The sequence below is a fragment of the Diplotaxodon limnothrissa genome, linkage group LG12 (assembly GCF_057381915.1).
Source record: "Diplotaxodon limnothrissa isolate DT_005_m linkage group LG12, D_limnothrissa_male_GT1.1, whole genome shotgun sequence".
Classification (NCBI taxonomy): domain Eukaryota; kingdom Metazoa; phylum Chordata; class Actinopteri; order Cichliformes; family Cichlidae; genus Diplotaxodon; species Diplotaxodon limnothrissa.
The window spans coordinates 25134955-25158242 of record NC_140607.1 but is presented as its reverse complement, the minus strand read 5'-3'; the positions used below and the strand labels follow the sequence as shown (position 1 = coordinate 25158242).

General features: G+C 42.1%; 1 protein-coding gene across 2 annotated transcripts in view; it reads left to right on the top strand.

Annotated features, from left to right (window-relative positions):
- Positions 1 to 18332, top strand: part of pde4d (phosphodiesterase 4D, cAMP-specific) — a 153267-nt gene extending 134935 nt beyond the window's left edge. For both annotated transcript variants that reach the window (XM_085367373.1, XM_085367374.1), the window contains exons 5-15: positions 765 to 814; positions 4828 to 4940; positions 13267 to 13360; positions 13464 to 13639; positions 13762 to 13860; positions 13971 to 14135; positions 14371 to 14470; positions 16141 to 16295; positions 16426 to 16548; positions 16663 to 16845; positions 16937 to 18332. In XM_085367373.1, coding sequence (XP_085223499.1) covers positions 765 to 814; positions 4828 to 4940; positions 13267 to 13360; positions 13464 to 13639; positions 13762 to 13860; positions 13971 to 14135; positions 14371 to 14470; positions 16141 to 16295; positions 16426 to 16548; positions 16663 to 16845; positions 16937 to 17452 — 1774 coding nt within the window. In that variant the 3' untranslated portion in view covers positions 17453 to 18332. The remainder of the gene's footprint in view (positions 1 to 764; positions 815 to 4827; positions 4941 to 13266; positions 13361 to 13463; positions 13640 to 13761; positions 13861 to 13970; positions 14136 to 14370; positions 14471 to 16140; positions 16296 to 16425; positions 16549 to 16662; positions 16846 to 16936) is intronic.
- Positions 18333 to 23288: the final 4956 nt, after the last annotated feature.

Below are 23288 nucleotides of genomic sequence, written 5' to 3'. Positions count from 1 at the left end.
ATAGAAATTTTAAATTGTTACCCCTCTCTTTACCCCTGGTCCTAAAGTGTATGTTTATTTTCTTACTCTTCTTATATTTATTGTTTGTTTACTTGCACTGCTGTAACTGGAGCCTCGTCGTCTCGTCTCTCTATATACTGGACTGTATGTAGCGGAGATGACAGTAAAGTTTACTTTGACTTCAGCAGCAGGCTGTTTGTCTGGTGTTTTTGTTGGTTTGTTTGTTTTTATTTTGTTTTATTTTGCGAGTTGGTTATTAGATGCTGCTTCAGTCAGCCAGAGAATCCCCCGCCGCCCCGTCCTCTCCTCCCTGTGCCGCACGCAGCAGGCGCACCTTGCAAACGGAGGGCGCCCTTACTCCCAGCAAATGGGCGATAGAAAACCGATCGGTGCCTGTGCCATTCCTAATATGCGCTGGCATGACGTCAGGGCAGCATGAGAACGAGCAATTTTAAAAAAAATTTTTTTTGCCGATGCCCGTGATGCCGACCCCCACCACGATGCTGCCCCGGGCAACCGCCCGTGTCGCCCGTATCAAGAACCGCTACTGTTCACATCCTTCACCTGCCTGCACTGTCTCCTGTGCTCACACATAGTCGGGCTTTGCTCGCCCTCTGCTGGATATATTCAGTATTACAACAACAGTGTGACTGTTGTAATAGTCACAAAAAACCAGCAAAAGGAGATTACGTTTCTTTACTTACTGTTATTTTTAGAGTTAATAACCGACTGTTTTGTGTGGCTCTTTGTTTCCCCCATGACAGAAGATCACCCATGTGTAACCCACCACCTATCACCAAGACCACCTTCACAGGTACGTAGACAGAAGAACGGCATGACTTGATGATATCTTTGTCTACTGTGTGTCCTTGTGTGTACGCGTGTGGTTCACAGCACTTTGTAAAGCAGTATTTACCTCACTTTGGCACACAGGGATCTCTAGTGCGGAAGCAGATGATAAGCAACGATAGTGAAATACAGATAATAACTTAAAATATGTAATAAATGGCTCATTCATTGTCTAAAAGCTGGTGATCAATTCTGAGTAGAACTAAAAGGAGAGCCTTACCAGAGTAGTCTCATCCATAACTGAAACTGGGATTAAATAGTTTATAGTAACAAAACGGAAGCGCTATCATTATCATGATGTCTTTTATCAGTTTTAAGATGATAAATATGATAACAATGAAGGGCTGTCAAGCACACAAAAAGTTGTGCAATAAGTCCAAACAAACAAACAAACCCATGAGCCAGAATATAAATATGAACTGTATATTTCACAGAGAAGTGGTTCACAGCAACAATAATTAGACTGTCCGATAGTATGGTGAAGTGTTTGTTTTTATTTGGTAACACGTCTCTATTCTAAGAAGCACTCATGGGGCTGTAGCAACAGACAGATCACTGTTCCCATAACAGATTAATAGGTTGTGTGTGTGTGTATATATATAGTAATACTTGTCTTGGATAACCTAATGTGTTGAACACATTGGACAGATACCCTGTACTGCACAGATTGTCTGGTCTGCTTTAAGTGTTTTTGTTGTGAGGAAGACATGGCACAGACAGTGTTAGCTGGCTAGAATAGACTTGCCCTTGACAGTCACTTTGCTTTTTAGCAGTGTCAATGGCTGCAACCCAGCTTGTGTTTGCAGGAAAGACCAAATAACCTTCACCATTAATAAATAATTTCACTGTGCATTGCTCGGTAAAATGATCATGAGCGCGCACGCACAAACACATGGACATAGATATGCTCAATAAAAGGACAAAACTATATATTATTCTATATATTTATAATAGTCATTTATTAAGGGTGCCAAATTTTTGCTTACTCTTGTATTTGTGGGCAATCCTTACAGATGTTAAAATCGAAATCTCAAGACTTACCAACCTGCTTATATATTAAGAACCACTGACATCGTGCTATATTTAGAAAATAATCTGGTGCACAGCCCTGCCATAAACTGGTGACAGCTGTGAGTCATGAGCATAATTATTTGAGACTATTGACTGATACTTGTAACGCAAAGGCTTATTGAGCCTGCAACAAGTCGCATTGCAGAGAAAGACAATAAAGGGAGTATAATTAAAATTAAGTCGGTAAATCAGTCAAGGAGAAGATGCTGGTCAATAAAAGTGAGATTGCATGTAGGGCTCTTTGCCCCTTCCTCTGCTTGTCTTTCCATCTTTAGCTTCCTGCCCCTGCTTGCCAGAGCAGTTTTTTTTTTCTTCTGTTATCGGAAAGATGCACTAATAGTTCTTTGACCTTTTACCTGTTGTGGATGAGAATAGTTGCTGGTTAAAGTAAAGAGGGAGAGACAGACAACGATTTCAAGTTTCAAGCAATGCAGGCAGGCAGTAATTTGCATAATTGATTCAAACGGTTATGGCAGCTTTTTAAACATTTAGGCACTGAGGTGAGTTTAAAGAGATGCACGTGTCACTCGCATTCAGTATTCAACACAGTAGAATTATGTTTTTGGTTACATTCATTCTTTTTCCTTTTTTTATTGCACGCGATGCGGCCAGAAGCTATTTTCAAAGCTGATGCTAAACTCAGTGTCACAAGAGCTGTCCTTCCTCCCGAGCTCTGCGTTCTCCTTCCTTTTCCTCCTTGCTGCTCCTCTTCCTCTCTCTTCTTCTCATCGTCTCCCACTCCAACTTCACTGTCAAGCTGTTCCGGTACATAGTTTGGCTGCAGCCCTGCGTCTGTGCAGCAGAGTGGCCTCTCTGAGCGCCGGTGTCTGATGTCGCACTAAGCATGAGAAGAATGTCATTGACGTCAGTGCAGTTGCTGTCAGAAAGAGTAGCACCCCAGCCACTGACACCACACCAGGGAGAGAGACACCGAGAGAGAAAAGGAGACTGAGGGGAAGCGAAGCGAGAGACAAAAAATAGGAGCAAGAGAGAGAGAGAGACAAAGAGGGGAAGGATGATCAGTGGAGAAGTGTGGGAGAGGAAGGGGACTAATGGAAGCAGGGTGGGAAAGATTTGTCAAAGACAATGAAGCGGGATAGGGGTTCAGAGTATGAGGTCATAGAAAGGCATTGTTGTGCACAAAACAGACCCATATGGTAACAAAATTAGTGTGCATCTCTTCCAAATATAAAGCATGAGATATTAATAAAATTTACTTATCTTGTCCTACTTGTGCAATCGAGAGCTATGAACTTGAAAACTTAACTGTACACATTTACATCAGTAAAGTCAATATGAAGACAGAGCAGTGTTTCCCAAAGGCTTTAAGGCACTTTAAACACTTCCTACAAATGCTAAGTTGATATGGCATCACGAAACTAAATGTAGTCCTCGTGTGTTTTAATCTGCCGCTGCCTTGTCTGTGTAACTGAATTATGGCTTTAGTGACCACACATCACAGATCACATTGCATTAAACCCCTGTGTGCTTTCCTAAATTAGTTAAGGCATCAATATTAATTGGCTTCTGACAAGGTGACATTTTCTGCTAACATAGGCTGACTTTGAGAGGTGCATGTCTTTGATCTCAAACGAAAAGAAAAGGATACCGTGGCACTGCGATGTCGGGCTCATCACGCTAAACCGCTGCCATCTTCACCATATGGTCTGCCATCTATTTGTTTACCTCTCTCTTTTGGTGTATTTGTATGCTGAGCACATATTGGCATGCATGCACACTCAGTATAGGGAGCTCCCAGCTCTGGCTTCTCACTTCCAGCAGTCCAGTCCATGTTTTGATGATCTCCCTTCCCCATCCACAGTGCGGTCCTCTCAGGCTTTAGGTACAGCTTGGGGAGAGCAGCACGTTTGGCTACCAGGGACGCTGAAGCAACAGCAGCCCACCCCCTATACACACACACACACACACAGCATCCATAGGAAACACTGTCCAGCGTACACACACAGCACTGGATTATACCCTTTGCTTCCCGGATACCATGGATGTTTTCATTGGCAGAGAGGCTATGGAGACAAAATCATGATGTGTTATGGTTAGCATTTTGTCTGGTGTGAGTGTGCATGTGTATGCATGTGTGCGTCTGTTGGTGTCCGTGTATTTGTATGTGTGTGTGTCTGTGAGATGTATTTCTTAACCATGTCAAGTTGCTGTGAACGATCTTGTGTTTGTTCCACCCTGGACAATAGTGACATGGATCTTGCCTGGTTCTGAGCCTCTCACTGGATCCTCTTTTCCCTGATCCCCGTCTTCGCTCCATCCCTCCTATGGCAGACATGGGCCTGCTAAGCAGACTGTTGTTCATCTTGCTACATGACTGGAATTATACTTCTCTTATGAATCATACAGTAAACCCTATACACCCAGATCACTGAGTAGAATATGTGTGCTGTGTATGGGTGATAGTGAGGAAGTCTGTTTTTCTGCTGTTGCTCTCTTTGCTCTGTGGTTTACGTCTCTATTCTCTGCCGATGTTTCCTTACTGTTAACGAGCATCTGGACACACTGAATTGACTCGGGGTGGCTGTTTGCCACCCATCTCTCACAGCCATACTCCCAGGGATTGTATCTGACTTAAAAGGAAGAAGCCGGGAACTGTGGGACTGCGGTGAAGGTTTCTTTTCTCCATGGGGAATCAATGAGCTTGGCTACAGCTGACCTCTGCTCATCTGCGGGTTAGGATACGGGACATAAAGGCCCTGCTCCCACGCCCCCCACCCCTACCCCCTCAGCTGGCTCACCTGTCCAGTATGAAGAGTCACCCATGTGTCTACTCGGGGTATCCCAGCTTAGCTGTTTGTGGGGTGGGAGACCCCGGGCCTGGACCGTCCACTAGCCCTCTGAAGCGGGTCCTTACTGATCCCCTGCCCTCCTGTCTTGCCCCTGCAGAGGAGGCCTACCAGAAACTGGCCACTGAGACCCTGGAGGAGCTGGACTGGTGCCTGGACCAGCTGGAGACGCTGCAGACGAGACACTCAGTCAGTGAGATGGCTTCAAACAAGGTAAGAATAGCTAAAAAGTTGTTGTTGTGGGTTTTTTTTTTTTAAATTCATGGCAGTATATGTTATAAGTATTCTCTGTCTCTGTAATGTGGAAGTTGCTTCCTGGGTTTCACTTTAGTGTTTGTCTGCTTTGTTTTAATTTTGTGGCGTTTGAGCAAAATATAGTGTAGTGCTGATGCTGTGTGGGACATGCAGTACACTGTATGTGCTAAACTCTACTTGAAGTTGCACTTTTACAAATATTTACAGTATATACAGAGTTTCCTGCAGATTGAAAGTGCTAAGAAGCTAAACTACTAAATGAAGCTTGACTGCTTAACAGAACTGCGTTCAATGATTAACTTTATATATCTTTTAAAAAGAAATTGTGCAGCACACTTTCATGGGAGTTGTCATGTTGCTAACCCACGCCTGTGTTTTTACACGTCCATCTAAAAGAAAAAGAAATGTAAAAATACAGTCATTTTACTCATCTTATACAAAACTCTTGTATAAGTTTAAATGCCGTAATGGCTTGGTTTTTTTCTTGGACAAAGCTTATGTCACTTTTAGCACTGCATTAGCAAACTAACAAACAATAGTGAGATCCATTGTATCACAGGCTGTCGATGTAGTTGATTTTAAACATAATTCCATTGTCTTTAGACCTCCTCATCCCTAATAATGACTCGTTATGAACCCACTGTAAAAGCAGCACTGTAGAAACTTGATTCTTCCACATTTTGTTTGTTTTTGTGTGTGTGGTTGATCTATGTGCTGCTTGATTATGTGGTTTAATGTCTTTCTTAATACTCGTCAGTCATTACACCGCACATTGGTCTGTTTATGTTGTATGGTCTATATCGCCAGTGTGTGAATGTGTGTGTGAATGGGTGAATGACTGAATGTAGTGTAAAGCGCTTTGGGGTCCTATGGACTAGAAAAGCGCTATACAAATGCAGGCCATTTACCATTTATATATGTTAGCGATAGCATCGTCATGCAAGCGAGGAGTTTTGGTATGAGCATGCTCAGTCGCTTCCACTGCGTGTGTGTGTCCGTGTGTGTGAGAGTGTTAGTGTGCTGCTCTGAATGCTGATCAGCTCTGGGCTGTGGTGATGTCACACACTGTGATGTCACACGAGGTGGGACGAACCAAGAGGAGAGACAGACAAAGGAATCAAACAAAAAGCACAGGTTCACCTCTGATGTTAGTGCGATCACACACATCACGCTGCACATCTACCTCATTTAAATTTTAAAAAATCACTTCTTTAAAAAGAGAGAGAGAGAGAGAGAGAGAGAGAGAGAGAGAGAGAGAGGTAAAAGAAAAACTGTAACATGCTCTCTTTTATCAGCACAGCTATCTTTGGTCGTCATGGCAACAGCCACAGGCTCAGCCGCCCTGCTATCTCACTCCAGCAATGCACACATACACACTCACACACGTACAGACAAAGACATCACATGTAATACAGTCGCTACATCTCCCACACATGGCCATTACTTTATGTGTGGAGCCCGCAGACTTTAACATCGGTGTTTAAAGGTATCCTCAGCTCATCGTCGAGATAAATAAAAGAAACCAAAAAAAAAAAAAGATTGAATTCATTTGAGGAAAATGGAATAAAATTACAGAAAAATCACTTCTCTCAGTGTTTGGGACCATTGTTAAAACTCACCGCCCATAAAGTACAGTTCCTTGTGGGTTCCCATTCATCATCTCTGCTCTCAAATCAGGTCACAATATATTCTGGTAAAATACTGCACGTCACCTCGGAATATCACTATTCCCAAGGTTACTCTGTTAGGCTTAGAGGCTGCTGTAACAGTAGGTTAGGCAAGGTCAGTTTGCCCTCCAGGACATTCGTACTGCCATTCTACTTAATGCACTTTCACACAGTAGCTAAAAACACACACAGCACACACACCCATTGTACACCAAATGAAACAAGTCGTTTGCAGTTGTAACACCTTCTTTGACATTAAAAGTGCACATGTCTCTGCAACCCAGTATCACGGCAAAACCTGTAATAGAATCGCTGAGCCACTGGCATAGCTTGTCCATTTCCAGCTTTGACTCTTAGACATTATTAACACAGTTACACGGACAATATGTACATATTAGCCACCTAGCTTAATCGATTCTACTGATTAAGGACCCTGAAATGTACTTCACATGTTTTTTTACTCACTACTGACTTCTTGGCTTTTTTAAAATTATTATTATTATTATTATTATTATTATTATTATTATTATTATCATCTCCCCCTGCTGGTAATTCAACTTCTGCATGTGTGTCTATTTCACCCTTTTGCAGAGGCAAAGTGTGAAATTGACACACGTCTAACAGACAGCGTGTCTATTAGACGCTTTGCTGTAATCTCGTATAGGTCTCTGAGGTGACACTTGTTGGTTCTCTGTGGGTTCAAGTTCAGGATACTCCCGTGGTTAGATATTTTTCCTTTGTGTGTGATTAAGTATTTCGGGGATTCTTTTGCTCTTCTGTAAGATCGATGTGCACTAGTCAAGTCTGATTAGCGTTGGCTGTTTTCTCATTTGAAATATCAGGGTGTCATGCTTGGATGTTCAGGTTCGAAGGTGTCCTTTTTACTAAAGGCAAGAACTCTTTCCCCCTTTTGGACTCCTACTATGGGCAACTGTTGTTACTCTTTTCTGAACTGAGTGGTTTCTTCCAGAACAAAATGACAAGGTGTGAATCAGAAGTTAGTGATTGTGATCTTTTTGTATACAACTTACTAGGGCGTCCCTTGGAAAAACCTAGAACCTATTCTGATGGTCGTCAAAAATTGTCTTTATTGATGTTTATTGAGGTCTCAGAACTCGTCATTAAGGGTACTGGGGAGGTGATCAAATGTCTTTTTATGTGGGAAGGAGTTAAGACTTGTGTATTTTGGTTGTGTCGTGATCTCATCTGCGGATCTCCTGGCATATGGCAAGTGACTCATTAAAACTTTCTTTCTGTTTTTCTGGCATCACCGTTTTAGTAAGTCTGATTCACTTGCAGTGCGACTGGTGCCACACCTGAACAAGAATCTGGATCGTGTCACTTCTCTTTTTAACATAAACCTGTAAGGTTGAGCTTCCCTGTCTTTTGCAAATCAGCAGCAGCCAGTGGGTGTTGGTGGATATCTTCTGTTTTCATAATGACTCTCTAATTGTTGCAGCAGATAAAGTAAATACCAAAGTCTGTAATATGGACCTGTGCTAAATTATGCTTTTCCTGTTATATATGTACACTGCTATAATGGCAGGTGCTGCTATTAAATGTGGCCAAAGTTTCAAATAATGAGGCCAACAGACAATATGTGCAAGTATAACCAGTAACTGATTATATCTCCTCCACTTGTTGCAGTGATACTTTTAAATGATTAAAAGTATTATTCTTTTGATATTTCACTATTAGTGTTTCTTAGCAGCTCATTTCAAGAAAGAGCAAGAGGTTCCTTAGGAAACACCTAGTTTAGCAGCCTCACATCACTGATCTCAGATCTGTGCGAGGAGAGGTTTCTGCTTTTTCTGAATAACATGTAGCTTCCCTTAAGAATTCAAACTGTCTTGTCCCTAAAAGTTGGATCTAGTTCAGCGAGGAGGGCTTACACATGCGATGCGGTTCAGACTCATTCTTCAGTGGCTGAATTAGTGGCTAGTTCTCTTTGCTTTTGCATCTTGCTGCTGATCTTAGTTTTCATAGGTATACTTTGTGCTATAAATGGTACATGGACTAGTATTTGTGTGGTACAGCCCTTTTCCTAACAGTCATGCACTATGTATTGGCCCTGTGACACATTTTTATGTGTGGATTGGAGGAGCCGGGGGATCGAACCACCAACCAGTCTTACCATTACCTGTTTGTAGCCTTCCTACATATGGATTTCCTCCTTGGTGTCTTCTGTATGTCATGAATGGGTGACAGACCCATTTCATCTATAACACTGACAACAATTAAAGTGTTCCTGCTCCCTCTGCGGAGAGGGGGCGTCTGCTGCCCGAATAAATGCAGAATGTGAGAAACGAAAAAAATACATTGATCTGGAGGTGTTGCGAGCTATATATACACAGCAGGAACAGATATTTTTGGTCACAACACACATCTATGCTCGGTGTGACACTTTCCAATTTTTACCCAATAGTTTGAGTTCACACCTCTTGGCTAAGCTATTGCTTTGTGTGTGTTTGCGTGACAGCGAGTGGGAGTTTGTGTGGATTAGTGAGGTGTAAGCGGGCGTTGTTTAAACTGTCCACCTGAGAGGAGACCATGTGTTGTGCGTGCACACATGTGCGTGTGTGTTGGGCCTGTGCTGGCCTGCTTGGCTGTGAGTCAATCAAAGCGACTGGATCTCAGCGAGCCGGTGGGCTCATCTGTTCCAGTGTAGCTGTAAATTACTCACAGTGCCAAACAGGCTGTGGAAGTGGGGCGTAAAGTAATCAGAGACAGATTTGGTCCCTTTTCAATCAATGTAAACACTCGACACATGCATGCACACATGTGCGTTTACATACACAACATGAAAAAGAAAGAACAGACTCTAAATCTAAAGAAACGCAGGGGCTGTGGATGTTTTGTGTGGGTGTGCGCAAGTTTCAATAACCTGATTATGGTTCAAATTTTCACTGTTTTTTAAAGATTCAAATTTTTAAAAAGAAGTTTATATGAACCATATAAAGATCTGGAATAATCTTTTTAACTTTGACAATTGTAATTTTATATTCTGTTTATTAATGCTCATCAGCATTACTAAGGCCTTTTGCAGGCAGCCTTTGCAGTCCTTTCGACGTTAGCTATGTTAGCGGCCGACATCATCCCCGACATTTATGCTTGTGTGTCATGGATTACGCGTTAATTACCGTGCGGTTGTGTTCCACTGTTTTACATGTGGTGCCAGCCGATAGAAATTAATAAAATGCTGGGCCTTTTTTCCCCTCATCTCCCAGATGTTTGATGCCGCCCTTTTTTCAGGGGCAAACATGCTCTTCTCTCAAGTTTTATCTCTTCATTGTACATTCCCTGCCCTGCAACAGACTGGCCATCTGTCCAGGGTGTACCCTGCCTCTCGCCCTATGGTAGCTGGGATAGGCTCCAACCACCCCCACAACCCTAATAAGGATAGGACCATGTGTCAGACACCCCTGGTTTATGGGGTGGGGTAAGTTAGATGGTGGTGATGATTAGAAAAATGATCCATCATCATCATCATCACTGCAATATTTATCAGTAAAGCTGTAATATCAAAACTTGCACGCTGTCTGAACTCTGAACATTGATTGGAAATGTTTTTGGACCAGTACCTCAACAGGTAATTTGAAGAGCATACACAAGTGTTTATACTAAGACATTTCTTTAAATAAACCAAAGTCCAAAGTAAACATGTTTTTCACCAAAGTTTGGTTCTGCTTTTCTTAGAAATACCCCCTGTCCAGATCCTAAGAATAGTATCACAGTTCAGAATTTTCCACACCTGCAATTACAAGAAGCAGTCCAGTAATTATTTGAGCTTACACATCTAATATCACTCATTTTGGTAGGACAAGATTCAGATGCCCTGTACATTTGAATTGCAGCAAACTGCAAACAGCTCTCTGTCAATGCCCTTTTTTTTCACTGGGACATCGTTGGCGAGCTGACTCAACGTGGGTTTTCCTGTAAAATTTCAAATTTAAGACTTGAGATTATCGGCGGATAATTCAATAATGCTGGATGTCAACATTAAAAAATGACTGCTGGAGACATGAAATGCACTCATAAAGCATCAGGTGGATATACTCACTTTGGAGGTGTTTGTCGCTTGGTGCTGCTTCAGAAAGAAAAACAAAAAACTCCAGCCTGAATACGGTTTCATCTTTTGCCTTCGATTAAAGCGACGACCTCCCGAGCTTGCTGACACGCACACGGAGCAGCCTGTGTGGCTGCAGCACTTTTAGTTTCTGTCCTATTGAGCCCACTTCAGATAACTGTGACGCTCATTCTTATTGTAAGACTAATGATGGGGTTTTTTTGTGTGTGTGTTTACATCATCTCATCAGTGATGCTGCTGTGACTCACCTCGCTTGAATACCGGGGTGGAAGGTGACCTTTTTTTAAATATTATATCATGTTGGATGAGGTAACCTGCACTTGTATATCAAGCTGTGCAGAAGGTTAGAACAGTTGGCCATGCATCTTATATGAACATGTTTTGCATACACACAAATGTAGGTGTGTACTGTACACACACACATGCATACGCAAACTAACATCCCCCTTGCACCGCAGGAATTAAAGGAAAGGGAAGGGGTAGATTTTTCCACTGACCTCAGTCCCAGCCAATCAAACAGCAGGCAGTCTCAGGTCTGTTCCAATCCAAACCAATCAGAGATGATGATGAGCTCACACTTCTTTCATATCCGGGCCCTGATTCGCTGCCGTCGTACGACCGTGTGAGGGAGGCAGCCTGTGCGCTTCACATGGGAGCTTGTGTCACACATACAGAAGCAGCCAGGCAGTCCTGTTTGGGAGCTGCTGAGAGAAAAATTTTGCTGTCCTGGTGCTTTGGCATCTACTAAGCATCCGCACCATCATCAATTATTCACAGACTCAGCAGTGCATCCCTGTGCCTGACTCTGTGTGTTCACATGCCAATCTGTGTCACCGTGTGTGGTCACAATATGCTCGCATCGGATCTTTGGGGAGACACGTTTCTTCCGCTTCTCTGTCAGAATCTGTTTTTCTTCGGCTTGGTTCTTTGGTTATTTGCAGGGCAAGAACGCAATGCTTCACTTACGGACTCTGCACAGCTGATTTACTTGGAATCGAGCTCTGCGGGCTCCTCAGGTTGAGGTCTTTTAACTGGCGGGAACTGCCTTTGTTTTACTAGCTGTCTAGTGTTTTCATTGACTGAGCAGTATACCGGACTATAAACCTGCACCTTTTCTGCTTCTGGATCGGTTTGCTTGATTTGTCAAAATGCCTGAAGCAAATTATTTGCTCTCTGTGTCCTGGGGATACATACAGGTAAGATCCCTTCTTATATTAGTGTAGTTTTTTTATATATTCATATGCTTCACACCTAGTTTGACGTGATTGCTTAAATTAATTTTCATCGAGAGGACGTGGTTTTTTTGTAACTTTCATCCCTCAGACCAGTTGAGATATACGAAGCACGTCATATATCTCCTCAAACTGTTGCTGCATTGGTGTGAGATTTCTGGGTCCGTTTTCCATTTTGATGCATTTGATGTGAAGAGCCAATGTTGTACTCGCATGGTGCTGCCTGGGTGTAATTCACAGAAAAAAATGATAATTTAGGTGACTTTGGATTCAAGAGCAAAGATGTTTTCGCAAAATCTCTGGATCGTTATTTCCATTCTGGTTGTTTCAAAGGTTAAACGGCACAAGTGGCCTCTTAGGTCAAAGAAAACAGCAACTCTTAGGTCTCTCCTTTTTAGGTCCATAATCTTTTAATTTTACTTTATACAGATATCTGGAAATCTTGTAGGTTGCATTTTTATTTATATGTTGCTATTTTTATATGTTTGTAATTATTGTATTTGTCGCTTTTCTGCAACAATGGCTGCAAGTGGCTCGCAGCCTCTGGTGTCATCATTATAAAAAAGCCTGTGGGTGTTCTTAAATCGGACTGAGCTCTAAAGAGACTCCTGTGGTGTTATGGCTTGCTTAAAGTGATCAGTATGGCTTTACATAAATCATTGATATACACTGTGCATTTTACAATTTCATAATTAAATTCATTCATAATTAAATAATGCATTGAGGGGTTTTTTAAATATCTGTTTTGTAACTTTGTGGTTTGGAACATCAGTGATTTAAAGCGTTTGCCTCCACATCAATCAATTTGGTTTTCAAAACCAAAGCTGCAGCTAAATTTGGGCCTGCCACTTCAATTAGGCACCGGAGAGCTAAGAGCAAATGAGGAATAAATAAATGCTGTCAGTTTTTTCAGGGCAGCAGCCCTCTAAATCTGTGTGTGTGTGTGTGTGTGTGTGTGTGTGTGTGTGTGTGTGTGTGTGTGTGTTAAAGTGAGAGAAGGTGAAATTTCTGGGAATAACTACTGTATTGTTCCTTGAAATTTTAAAAATCTGTCTGCAAAAGACTGTTGCTATTAGGAATGTGTATGCCATCAAATCATCTGTTTTCTTTACATGCATAGATTTTTTTTTTTCACGTTCTGGAACTTGAACTATGTTTTCAGTTTCTGTTCTTTACTTGAAAATGACATTATTAAGTGCCTCTGAACACCTCTGACCTGAAAAACCAAGTAATTGTGATTATGCCTTTTTCCGAGACACTGAACCCATTATTCATATACGTGTGTGCTCCGCTTTCAGTTCAAGAGGATGTTGAATAGAGAGCTCACGCACCTCTCGGAGATGAGCCGCTCTGGGAACCAAGTCTCTGAGTTCATCTCCAACACCTTCCTGGGTGAGTGATGACACGGGTAGATAGACTCGCCCTCCTTCCTGCATCGTGACAATCTTTGTATTCACTTTTCTGTTCTTTTTTTTCCTGCACTGTGTCTCTCCAGACAAGCAGCATGAAGTCGAGATGCCATCCCCTCAAACGCAAAAGGAGAAGGAGAAGAAGAACAAGCCCATGTCTCAGATCAGTGGGGTGAAAAAGCTGCAGCACTCATCCAGCCTCACAAACTCGAACATCCCTCGATTTGGGGTCAAGACCGAGACCGAAGATGAACTTGCTAAGGTGTGTTTGTGTGCATAGTTTACATAAATATAGTGCACAGTGTGTGCAATTTGATGTATATAGTTGAGGGAATTTATTTCTGATCTTATCTCATTGTTTTTTGGGGTTTTGATTTTTTTCAGGAGTTGGAGCATGTGAATAAATGGGGCCTTAATGTTTTTAAAATCTCCGAATTTTCTGGGAATCGACCACTGACAGTCATGATGTACACAATATTCCAGGTAAAGACTTCCTTCTTCTGTTTTTCTGGCTCTTTTGCTGCTTGATGAATCCCCAAATTGTCCAAATCGTCTTAATTGTAATACCCCCCCCCTTTATTTCTTATTTGCAGGAGAGAGACTTGTTAAAAACTTTTAAAATTCCACTTGACACCTTTATAACCTACCTGATGACCTTAGAAGACCATTACCATGCCGATGTGGCCTATCATAACAACATCCATGCTGCTGACGTCACCCAGTCAACTCACGTGCTGCTATCCACCCCTGCCCTTGAGGTGAGGTGCAAGTGCACGCACACACACAAAGACATGGAGCACTCTTGTACACATGCATTGACATGCATATACTCACAAACACGTAGGCCATGCTTCCACAATCAGCTTCAATCAAACTCCTTCTCCACGTCCAATCAATGGCTCTAAACTTGAAAGGGTATTTTTATCCAGCGAGCTGACTCTCGCATCAGTGCCCTCCGCTCTCCCTTCAACACTTGCTTCTTCTTCTTTCCAGGCTGTGTTCACAGACCTTGAGATCCTCGCTGCCATCTTTGCCAGTGCAATTCATGACGTGGACCATCCCGGAGTCTCGAACCAGTTCCTCATTAACACCAGTAAGCCTGAATATGAGTGTTAGCAACTGTGTCATTACCGAGTATTCACAAACGCACACACTCTGGCACAAAGGTGAGAACATGCACATTGATGCCTCTGCTTCGTTAGCAAGCATACATATGCACACACTCTGCATTATAAATATAATTTCTCTCATAAATCGCATTTCATAATTAATCCAAACTCTGAATTGATTCTTGCATCAACTCCAAAATGTGCAGGTTGGGCTTAAACACTTAGTGCCTGCACACATGCACGTGTTTACCAGCATGTTTTTTGCAGGCACGTGTGATGGCTTTGACATGTGATTCCAAAGCAGAGGAGTTCAAAGAGACGATCAATAATTGCCCTAATCCCTGTACTCAACATCATTCAGGATTCTTAGGAAAACGTCCTTCTGAGGACAAATGTAGCCACACTATATGTGCTGACCTCAATATTTTCTTGTTTACATCAAGCGGTAGCTAATCAACGCTGAGAGTCTTATTTCTTTTTATAGGCCATTGCATTTTGGTTGCTAAATTCCAGTAATCTCCATTGTTGAGTGAAGGGTAGACATCACAAAGACAGATTTATCAAAACCTAAAGAAATAAAAGCCAGATAATCTGTGTGACTCACTAACACCAAGAGTAGTGATAGAAGCATCTCAACTGAGCTTATAACCATGCCAGACTTGCATGCCTGCTTCATGTTGTTGTGTTTGTTAATGTATCCCTGAGCTAGACACTAAACCCCTGTTATCTCACTTTAACTGACTCACTTGCTTATGGTTAGCAGTATCACAAATATCACCTTAATTTGGCGGTTTAGAGGAAAACTCAAACAAAAGCAGTTTATATCCACTGGGCACAAATGCATAAGAGTATTACTAACACCAGCCTCAGAACAGAAGGCACACTATGCAGTCGCATACACGTAGCACACACATAAATGTGTAGTGCTTACCATAAGCCCCAAATGGGGAATCCCTGCAGTAAAGGCAGTGTGAGTCATCCTTGTTAAGTGCCACCAGAATGATCTGCTGTCAGCCAGAGAGCAACGGAGCAGGATCCCCTTTCTCTGTTCTGCTGCTCGGTTTCACTGTGGCCAAGACTAATGCATCTTAATGGAAAATCTAAATACAGCTAGAGGTCCTTCAAATGACCGCGAGTGGGAAATCTCTCAGCGGTAAACATGATGGGGCTTTCTTCTGCTGCTCATTCACCAAGGAATCCATAGCAGCACACATAAAATTCAGCAAGACACCATTAGAGAAATTTGTTGCACTAATAGGCGATTGTTGCACATTTATTGTCTTATGGATCTAATTAAACTGAAATGCACAGTTTAGAATTGCTGTTCCCATCTATGGTAATTTGTATTTGGCAGTATGGTTTTGGCACATGCACATGTGTGGAAAGCACAAGGCACTGAGAGCAGCAGCAACACCTCCAGAACAGAACAAGAGCAGGCATGCATGACTGCAGACACTGATTTAACAGGACAAAGCATGAAAAGGAAGAGATGGGGTGGGTTACAAAGTGGCGTGCAGCGTGTATCAACTTAAGCTTAGCCTAAAAGCAACTTGAAAAGAATTTCCAGTTGGATGTACAGAAGTGTACCAGCGGACTTATCAGCTTCCTGCTAAGTTTCTGCAAACTAAACTAACCAACCGTTTCCCCCCTGCAGATTCAGAGTTGGCACTGATGTACAATGACTCTTCCGTCTTAGAGAACCATCATCTAGCAGTCGGTTTCAAGCTCCTGCAAGAGGAGAACTGTGACATCTTCCAAAACTTGACCAAAAAACAAAGACAATCACTGCGAAAGATGGTCATTGACATCGTAAGTGAAAAGAGTTTCATCTTTTGTAATAAAGGCTGAGTAGAAAGCCTTGTGTAGTATATTACGTACAAATTAAGCGACAGTGTTCTTTGCTGAGTACTAGTAACAGTTTGTTGTTGGTCTTTATAAGGTGCTAGCTACAGACATGTCCAAGCACATGAATCTGCTGGCTGATCTGAAAACAATGGTGGAAACTAAGAAAGTGACCAGCTCTGGTGTCTTACTGCTGGATAACTATTCTGACAGGATACAGGTAAAACTGGCTGTCTAATATCCACGTCTCTGTTGTAGTATTTCCTGCTGCTGTCTATATTGTCTTTTGGGACATTGGCGCTGTGTTTTAGATTGTGTTACCGGTCACATTCAGGTTCTCCAGAACATGGTGCACTGTGCAGATTTGAGCAACCCCACCAAGCCTCTGCAGCTGTACCGGCAGTGGACGGATCGCATCATGGAAGAGTTTTTCAGCCAAGGTGACCGAGAACGGGAGAGGGGCATGGAGATCAGCCCCATGTGTGACAAACACAATGCCTCAGTAGAAAAGAGCCAGGTAACACACACACAGGCAGATAAGTGTACTGTACTTGTGTGCTGTGTAGACACACACTGAGAGTCCTGTTTTTCCTGCGTGTCCTCTGTAGGTTGGATTCATAGACTATATCGTCCACCCTTTGTGGGAGACGTGGGCTGACCTGGTCCATCCGGATGCCCAGGACATCCTGGACACATTAGAAGACAACAGAGAGTGGTACCAAAGCACCATCCCCCAAAGTCCCTCCCCTGCGTTGGACGAGCCTGAGGACAGCACTCGACCTCCGGGAGGGGACAAGTTCCAATTCGAGCTCACCCTGGAGGAGGACGGGGAGTCGGACACTGAGAAAGACAGCGGCAGCCAGCCAGAGGAGGAGGAGGAGGAAGAGGAGGAGGAGGAAAACAGCTGTACTGATTCTAAAACACTCTGTACGCAGGACTCTGAATCAACAGAGATACCTTTGGACGAACAGGTGGGGGAGGACGATGACGATGATGATGAGGTAGTAGAAGAGGGAGAAACACCCTGCTCACAATCATGTGTTGTCGAGGAAGAGGTAGCAGAAGAGGAGGAGGAAGAGGAGGAAGAGGAGGAAGAAGAGAAAGCGAAATCCCCTGACACATAGCAGTTTATGGACAGCATCTGATTAACTCTTCTTCTTAGTAATGACAGATGATTATTTATAGAATATTTTTTGGGTTTTGTTGAATCTGTGTGTGGTTTTTATACATCCATGTTTCTGGTTCCAAAGCGTGCGCTGCTCCCCACCTTGGCCACTCCTCCCTGCCCGCTTTGTTCAGACACGCCCACTGGTACTACTTCAAGTTTTTTTGCACTCAGGAAAACTCCTTTCCATTCCCATTTGTACTGAAGTGGTGTGTCTTTATTTCACCTTTACAGCCCCCTCCCTTTTACAGGCTTAAGTTTGTGGACCAGCAGTTCAGTCTCCTCCGTGCTGTTCTTACTGTACGTAACATCACGTTTTCCTCCTTTTCTGCTTCGTCTCAGCCTCGCCCGAAGGTTTGCCAGTGTTTCCGTGTTTTATTAAGTGCCCATACTCTACAGAGACAGTTGTTGGCGTGTTCAAGGAGAACCTCCCTCTCGGTTAGGTCATATCCCCCCCCTCCCGCTACAAATTAGGAGGCACGTTATGCTGTCATCCGGTCGAGAAAACCTGACGGGGCGCCGCAGAGATGAAAGCTGCAGCACACCGGGGAACTTTTTGAGACACATTTCTGCTGTGGAAGTCTTCCTTGAAAACCTGACTGACACCAAGCTCAAATCGAAACGGCTGTGTCGCTGTCCTAGACCTCTTTAATTTTTTTGTATCGTACTGTATGTAAGATTCAGATATTTTCTAGAATTTACTTTTGCAATCTTAGGCTCTGTTTTGTTAGAAATAAAGAAAACGAGGGAACTTTTGGAAACTAATGGGGGAGAAACGTGTCGTAGATATTCAGTGTTTTTTTGTTTTGTTTTTTTTCTTGAAGGGGATATCTTTACAGCTGGGTTACATTGAGTGTTCTGAGCTGTTTGCACTTGCTCCAATAGCATTTATACTACTATTTCCATGCCACTGTACTCATATTTGGTTTGTCCTGTCAGTTTGAATTTTGGAATTCATTCATAATAACTATTGTTTTTGGTGAGCGTCTTCACCGAGAAGGAAGCGTGAAAGCCGAGGTTTTCACACTTCAGTTACATTGTTACAAGCCTTTAAATTTAATTGTCGTTGCCTGCAGTTCTTTTGAACACATCCTAAGACAATGCAATGCTTTGTAGTTGATACAAAAAGCACCTTTTTTAGAAGCTTGTTTAGTGCTCCAAGTATACAGAAATAGAAATGGTATTATAGGGTGATTTTATACAAATGCTACGAAAGCTTTTTATCGTCCTTCTTTTCATTTTCTTGCCCTTATTTGACACGCACATCAAGAACTGCTGCTTTTTTCCAGTCACTGTGTTTTCTTTTACCTGTTGTAAATGTGCTTTTCATCACGAACACATTTTTGTTTTTATAGGGTTTTTTTGCCTACACGACGTTAACTCCAGTTACTGTCTTTGTTTTCGACAAGACAATCAGCTCCATCGTGCAGTCGTCAGATATCCTCTACAGATATCCAGATACTCTTGCACAGATACATATATTCGTTTATGATTACATTTATTGTTTTATTTAAACTCGCCAAAACGCGTGCGCACATAGGCTTGAACGTTGTCGCCCTACATCACAGCCAAAACTCTTCACTTTTTTCTATCATATTTTACGCCTCAATTTATTATTTATTGCTTGATTCTTTTTTTTCCCCCTCTTTGTGTATGTGTGTGTGTGTGTGTGTGTGTGTGTGTGTGTGTGTGTGTGTGTGTGTGTGTGTGTGTGTGTTTTTTTTTGGTTTTTTTGCATTATGAAGATGGTACAGTAAATATTTTACTGTAGCATAGACCACATCGCAGGCTTGCAGGTTACAATATCCAAATATACTTTTTAACCCCAGTGTACATACAATATTTAAAAGAAAATCCACCTCTTTAAAGAAAAAAAAACCACTTGAAGTACTGCACACCGCTTTTTAAAGAGTGCTCGTTTTGATTATGTGTCATTTTAAAACTTTTTATTTAATCTTTCATTTTGTGCCAATACTTTTCTTTCTTTTTTCCCCCCATCCTCACCCAGAGCCCTTACCTGTAATAAAAAATTTTCTGGTTTTATCGCTGTTTACAAACATATATTTATTGTGCTGTACATAATATATAATTATTAATGTTATTACTATCATAATGCAGTTTGCTGTAAATGGTTGATTCTTATCATCCCTTTTGGTGATGGCGTGGCTGTATTATGTACCTCTTGTTGAGAGAATGTTTATTTACACATGAATTTCAGTGTAAAAAAAAAAGAAAAACAACAAAAAAGAAAAAAACAAAACAAAAACGATCCATCGACATGTTGCTTAGCTGAGAAGTAGCTCAGTGAAGAGAGAGGGAAAGCCAAATTGTTTTTTTTAAGAAAAAAAAAGAAACTGTTCCTTGGCCCATGGGCTGTGCCTTAAATTCAACACGTCATTTACTTTTAGCCTTTTTATTTTTTGAATTCTCTAGTTCTCTTTTTGCTGCAGTGGTGAATCTTTTTGGCTTGGGTCGGCCCGATCTCCTGCTGAGAAAAGTTGCCTTTTCCACAATCACAGCCAAACACGGTTTGCTCTGTCTCGCAGCTACGGCGCTGCTTTGAAAATACGCCGTCGGTGCAGACGTGTGCGGAGACTCGGTTCGACCGCAAGCCTGAGATTTACCACATGAGTGATGTGTGGCCTATAGCCAGCCGGATGTCCCCAGAGTCGAGTTTGCTGTAGACCTGGTCTGAACAGCTCACACTTCCTTTACGCTCTGCCTCTACACTCACAGATGTGATTCAGCCTGTCAGGAGACGTGATGCGGGAGTCGCTTTTTTGGCTGCCGCATCACCTGCTTCTGCGTGGCTGTCTCGCAGCTACAGAAACACTGAATGGGGCGCAACAGTAGTGTATAGCTGTTGCTTGACTACGGCCCTACAAAGCACAGAGGCTTCGAGACACATCTGCATGTTCAGCCACTGCTGCATTAATTATGGCTGAAACACTGGCAGTGTGTTGCTTATCTATGCTCTGCCCGCACGACCACTCACATTACTTGCAATATCCAAAACCACTGACATCTCTCTGCCTGCACAGGAGAAGGGTTTATTATATTTGTGTAGTGAAGGGAGGGGTGGGGGTATGGGGTGGGATTCAAGGGGTTTGGGCAACTGCATCATTGTCCTGAAACATGGACTCTTATTTTGACACACATACTGTAGATTCTAAACAGCCCTGGACCAATGGAAATAGTGGGTTCTTTTCTCATTATGTGTTCTATTTTTTTATGGTATGAAAGGAGAATACAAACTGTAACTTTAAGACAAAAAAAAGAAGAAAAAAAAGGTCTTTGGGACAATTATATTTTGGGTTATGTCTTTAGAATGCCAACTTGTCTGGACGTTTCACAGGACAATTAAAATTTTATTTTAATGGATTCCTTGTTAATTGCAGTCTATTGGATAGCACTGTAGATCATACAACTTTATGTAAAAAACAAATAAAAAGAATGAAAAAAGTTTTTATATGCAATGGATTAAATAAAAGCATGGGTTGATTCTGCCTAATCACTTCTTGCTTGGATTGTTTTTTAAGGTATTGGAGAATTGAGTCACAGTTTCCTCATAAAACAATCTCTTCATACCTACTTCAAAAGAATCAGGGTTCAGCAAGACCACTTGTTGAACTCTGAAGGTGTCTCATAAGGTGATTGAGGCATAAGTTTTGACACTTCAGCAGTGAAAAAATAGAAACTTTCTGCTGATATGAATATTTCATTTCATTTCATTTCATTTTTATTTATTTCACACTTGGTGCTACAAATCAAACAAAACAACCACATCTTCTGTCAACAAAACACAACAACCATGTGTGAAAAGGAGCAGGAAGAAGAAAATATTCTTATTAAACCCTGCCCCCTATCTACCATCGAACTTATATCACCGGTGGGCACCAAAAATCAGGAACAAACTAATATTGACATTTCTCTCCGGTCGAATCCCAAACCAACATCACATTCATTCGCATTCTTCATACGGTGCCTTGAAATTGTGGCTTGCCCTTTGGTGTGCAAAATACTAAGGCAAACCACTGCTGTAGAGCACGTGTCTCTCAGCAATTATGAATGCACAAATTGCTTTGAAATGCTCAAGAGGAAGAGCCAAGACAAAGCAGCTGTACATCTGAGTGACATGATGTCTTTGAGGCAAAGACGTGGGTATTAGGGTAATTCATGATTCTTAATTGGCCATAGGTGTGAAAGATCCCGTGCATCTATGCGTTAGCCCCGATAGACTGGCGGCCTGTCCAGGATGCGCACCAGAGTTTGCCCTGTGACAACAAGGATAGGCTTTGTGAGCAATTTAGGACAAACAACATTAGCATCTCATCAATGCAAATATCTAATAAGCCAATCACGTGGCAGCAATTTGGTGCATTTGGGTAGATACGTAGGTAGACATGGTCAAGATGACCTACTGAAGTTCAGTTGGAGCATTAGAGTGGGGAAGAATGGTGATTTAAGCAACTTTTAACATGGCAGTATTTCAGAGGCTGCTGATCTACTATGATTTTTCCTCACAACCGTCTCTGGGGTTTACAGAGAACAGTCTGAAAAAGAAAAAATATCCAGTGAGCAGCAGTTCTCAGGGTGAAAATAACTCGTTGATGCCAGAGGTCAGAGTAGAATGGCCAGAATGCGTCGAGCTGATCAGAAGGCAACATTAAATAAATGAAAGACTAAACCAAAGTATGCACAAGAGAACAGGGAAAACACAACATGTTGAACACTAAAGCAGTTGGAACTGTCAACTAAGAACTGTCAAAAGTGTTAGACAGTGTGGTCTACAATTCACGCAGGCTCAGCAGATTAGGACAGCAGGAGACGAGTCTTAATTTCTCAATTTCTGCTGCAACGTTTGGATTGTAGAGTGAGCGATCGAACCTCCAACCAACCACCAAGCTACAGTCACCCCAAAGTACACCACAGCCTACCTAGCAAACTGTTTATGTAGCAAAGCTCAAATCATCTCAAACTGTTGTCTTAAAAATGACAACTGTACTCAAGTGGCTTCGACAGTCACTGGATCTAAATCCATCAGAGCGCCTTTGGGATGTGGTAGAAGGGGAGATTTGCATCATGGATGTGCAGTAACTGTCCGATGCGATCATGTCAATATGGACCAAAATCTCTAAAGAATGTTTTCAGCACTTTGTCATGAAGAATGAAGCAAAGCTTGACCCAATACTAACAAAGTGTACCTAATGAAATGTCTGGTGACTGTATACTTAAAGTAGCTTCACAATTGTGTTTTTATTGCACCTCCAATGGAGTTACAGTTAACAGTGTGTACCTATGACAATGCCTATCAGGTAAAACTATAGTAAAAAAGTAAATAAAACGATAAATGCAACATTTTCTACTCAAAATAAGTGCGATAAAAGTACAACGTTCAAATGTACAATATAGTCATAGTGGGTTCGACTCACCATAAATTCGTCACTTCCGCTCTGGTGCTAATCCAGCATCGTGTCACTAGGTGGCGCACTTTGCCTTAAAATGGGACCAGAGCAGTTTCACTGAAACATCAGGTGCGGGTTGGAGAGCAATCTTCACGCTTCACGAGTGAACAAAGAGTCACGAAGGACACAAACGCCCGCAGATAGAATTGGATTTATTTCCTATAATCTCAAAAACATACTTCTTAGTCTGCTTGCACTCCAACAAATAAATATATTCAGTTATATGTAAAGACATAATATTTTAAAATGGCATTTTTACTCGAGTGACTGTTGGGCTGAGGCTAACCATCCCTCTATGAAATGAATGCGATCATTACAGTAATTTATTTC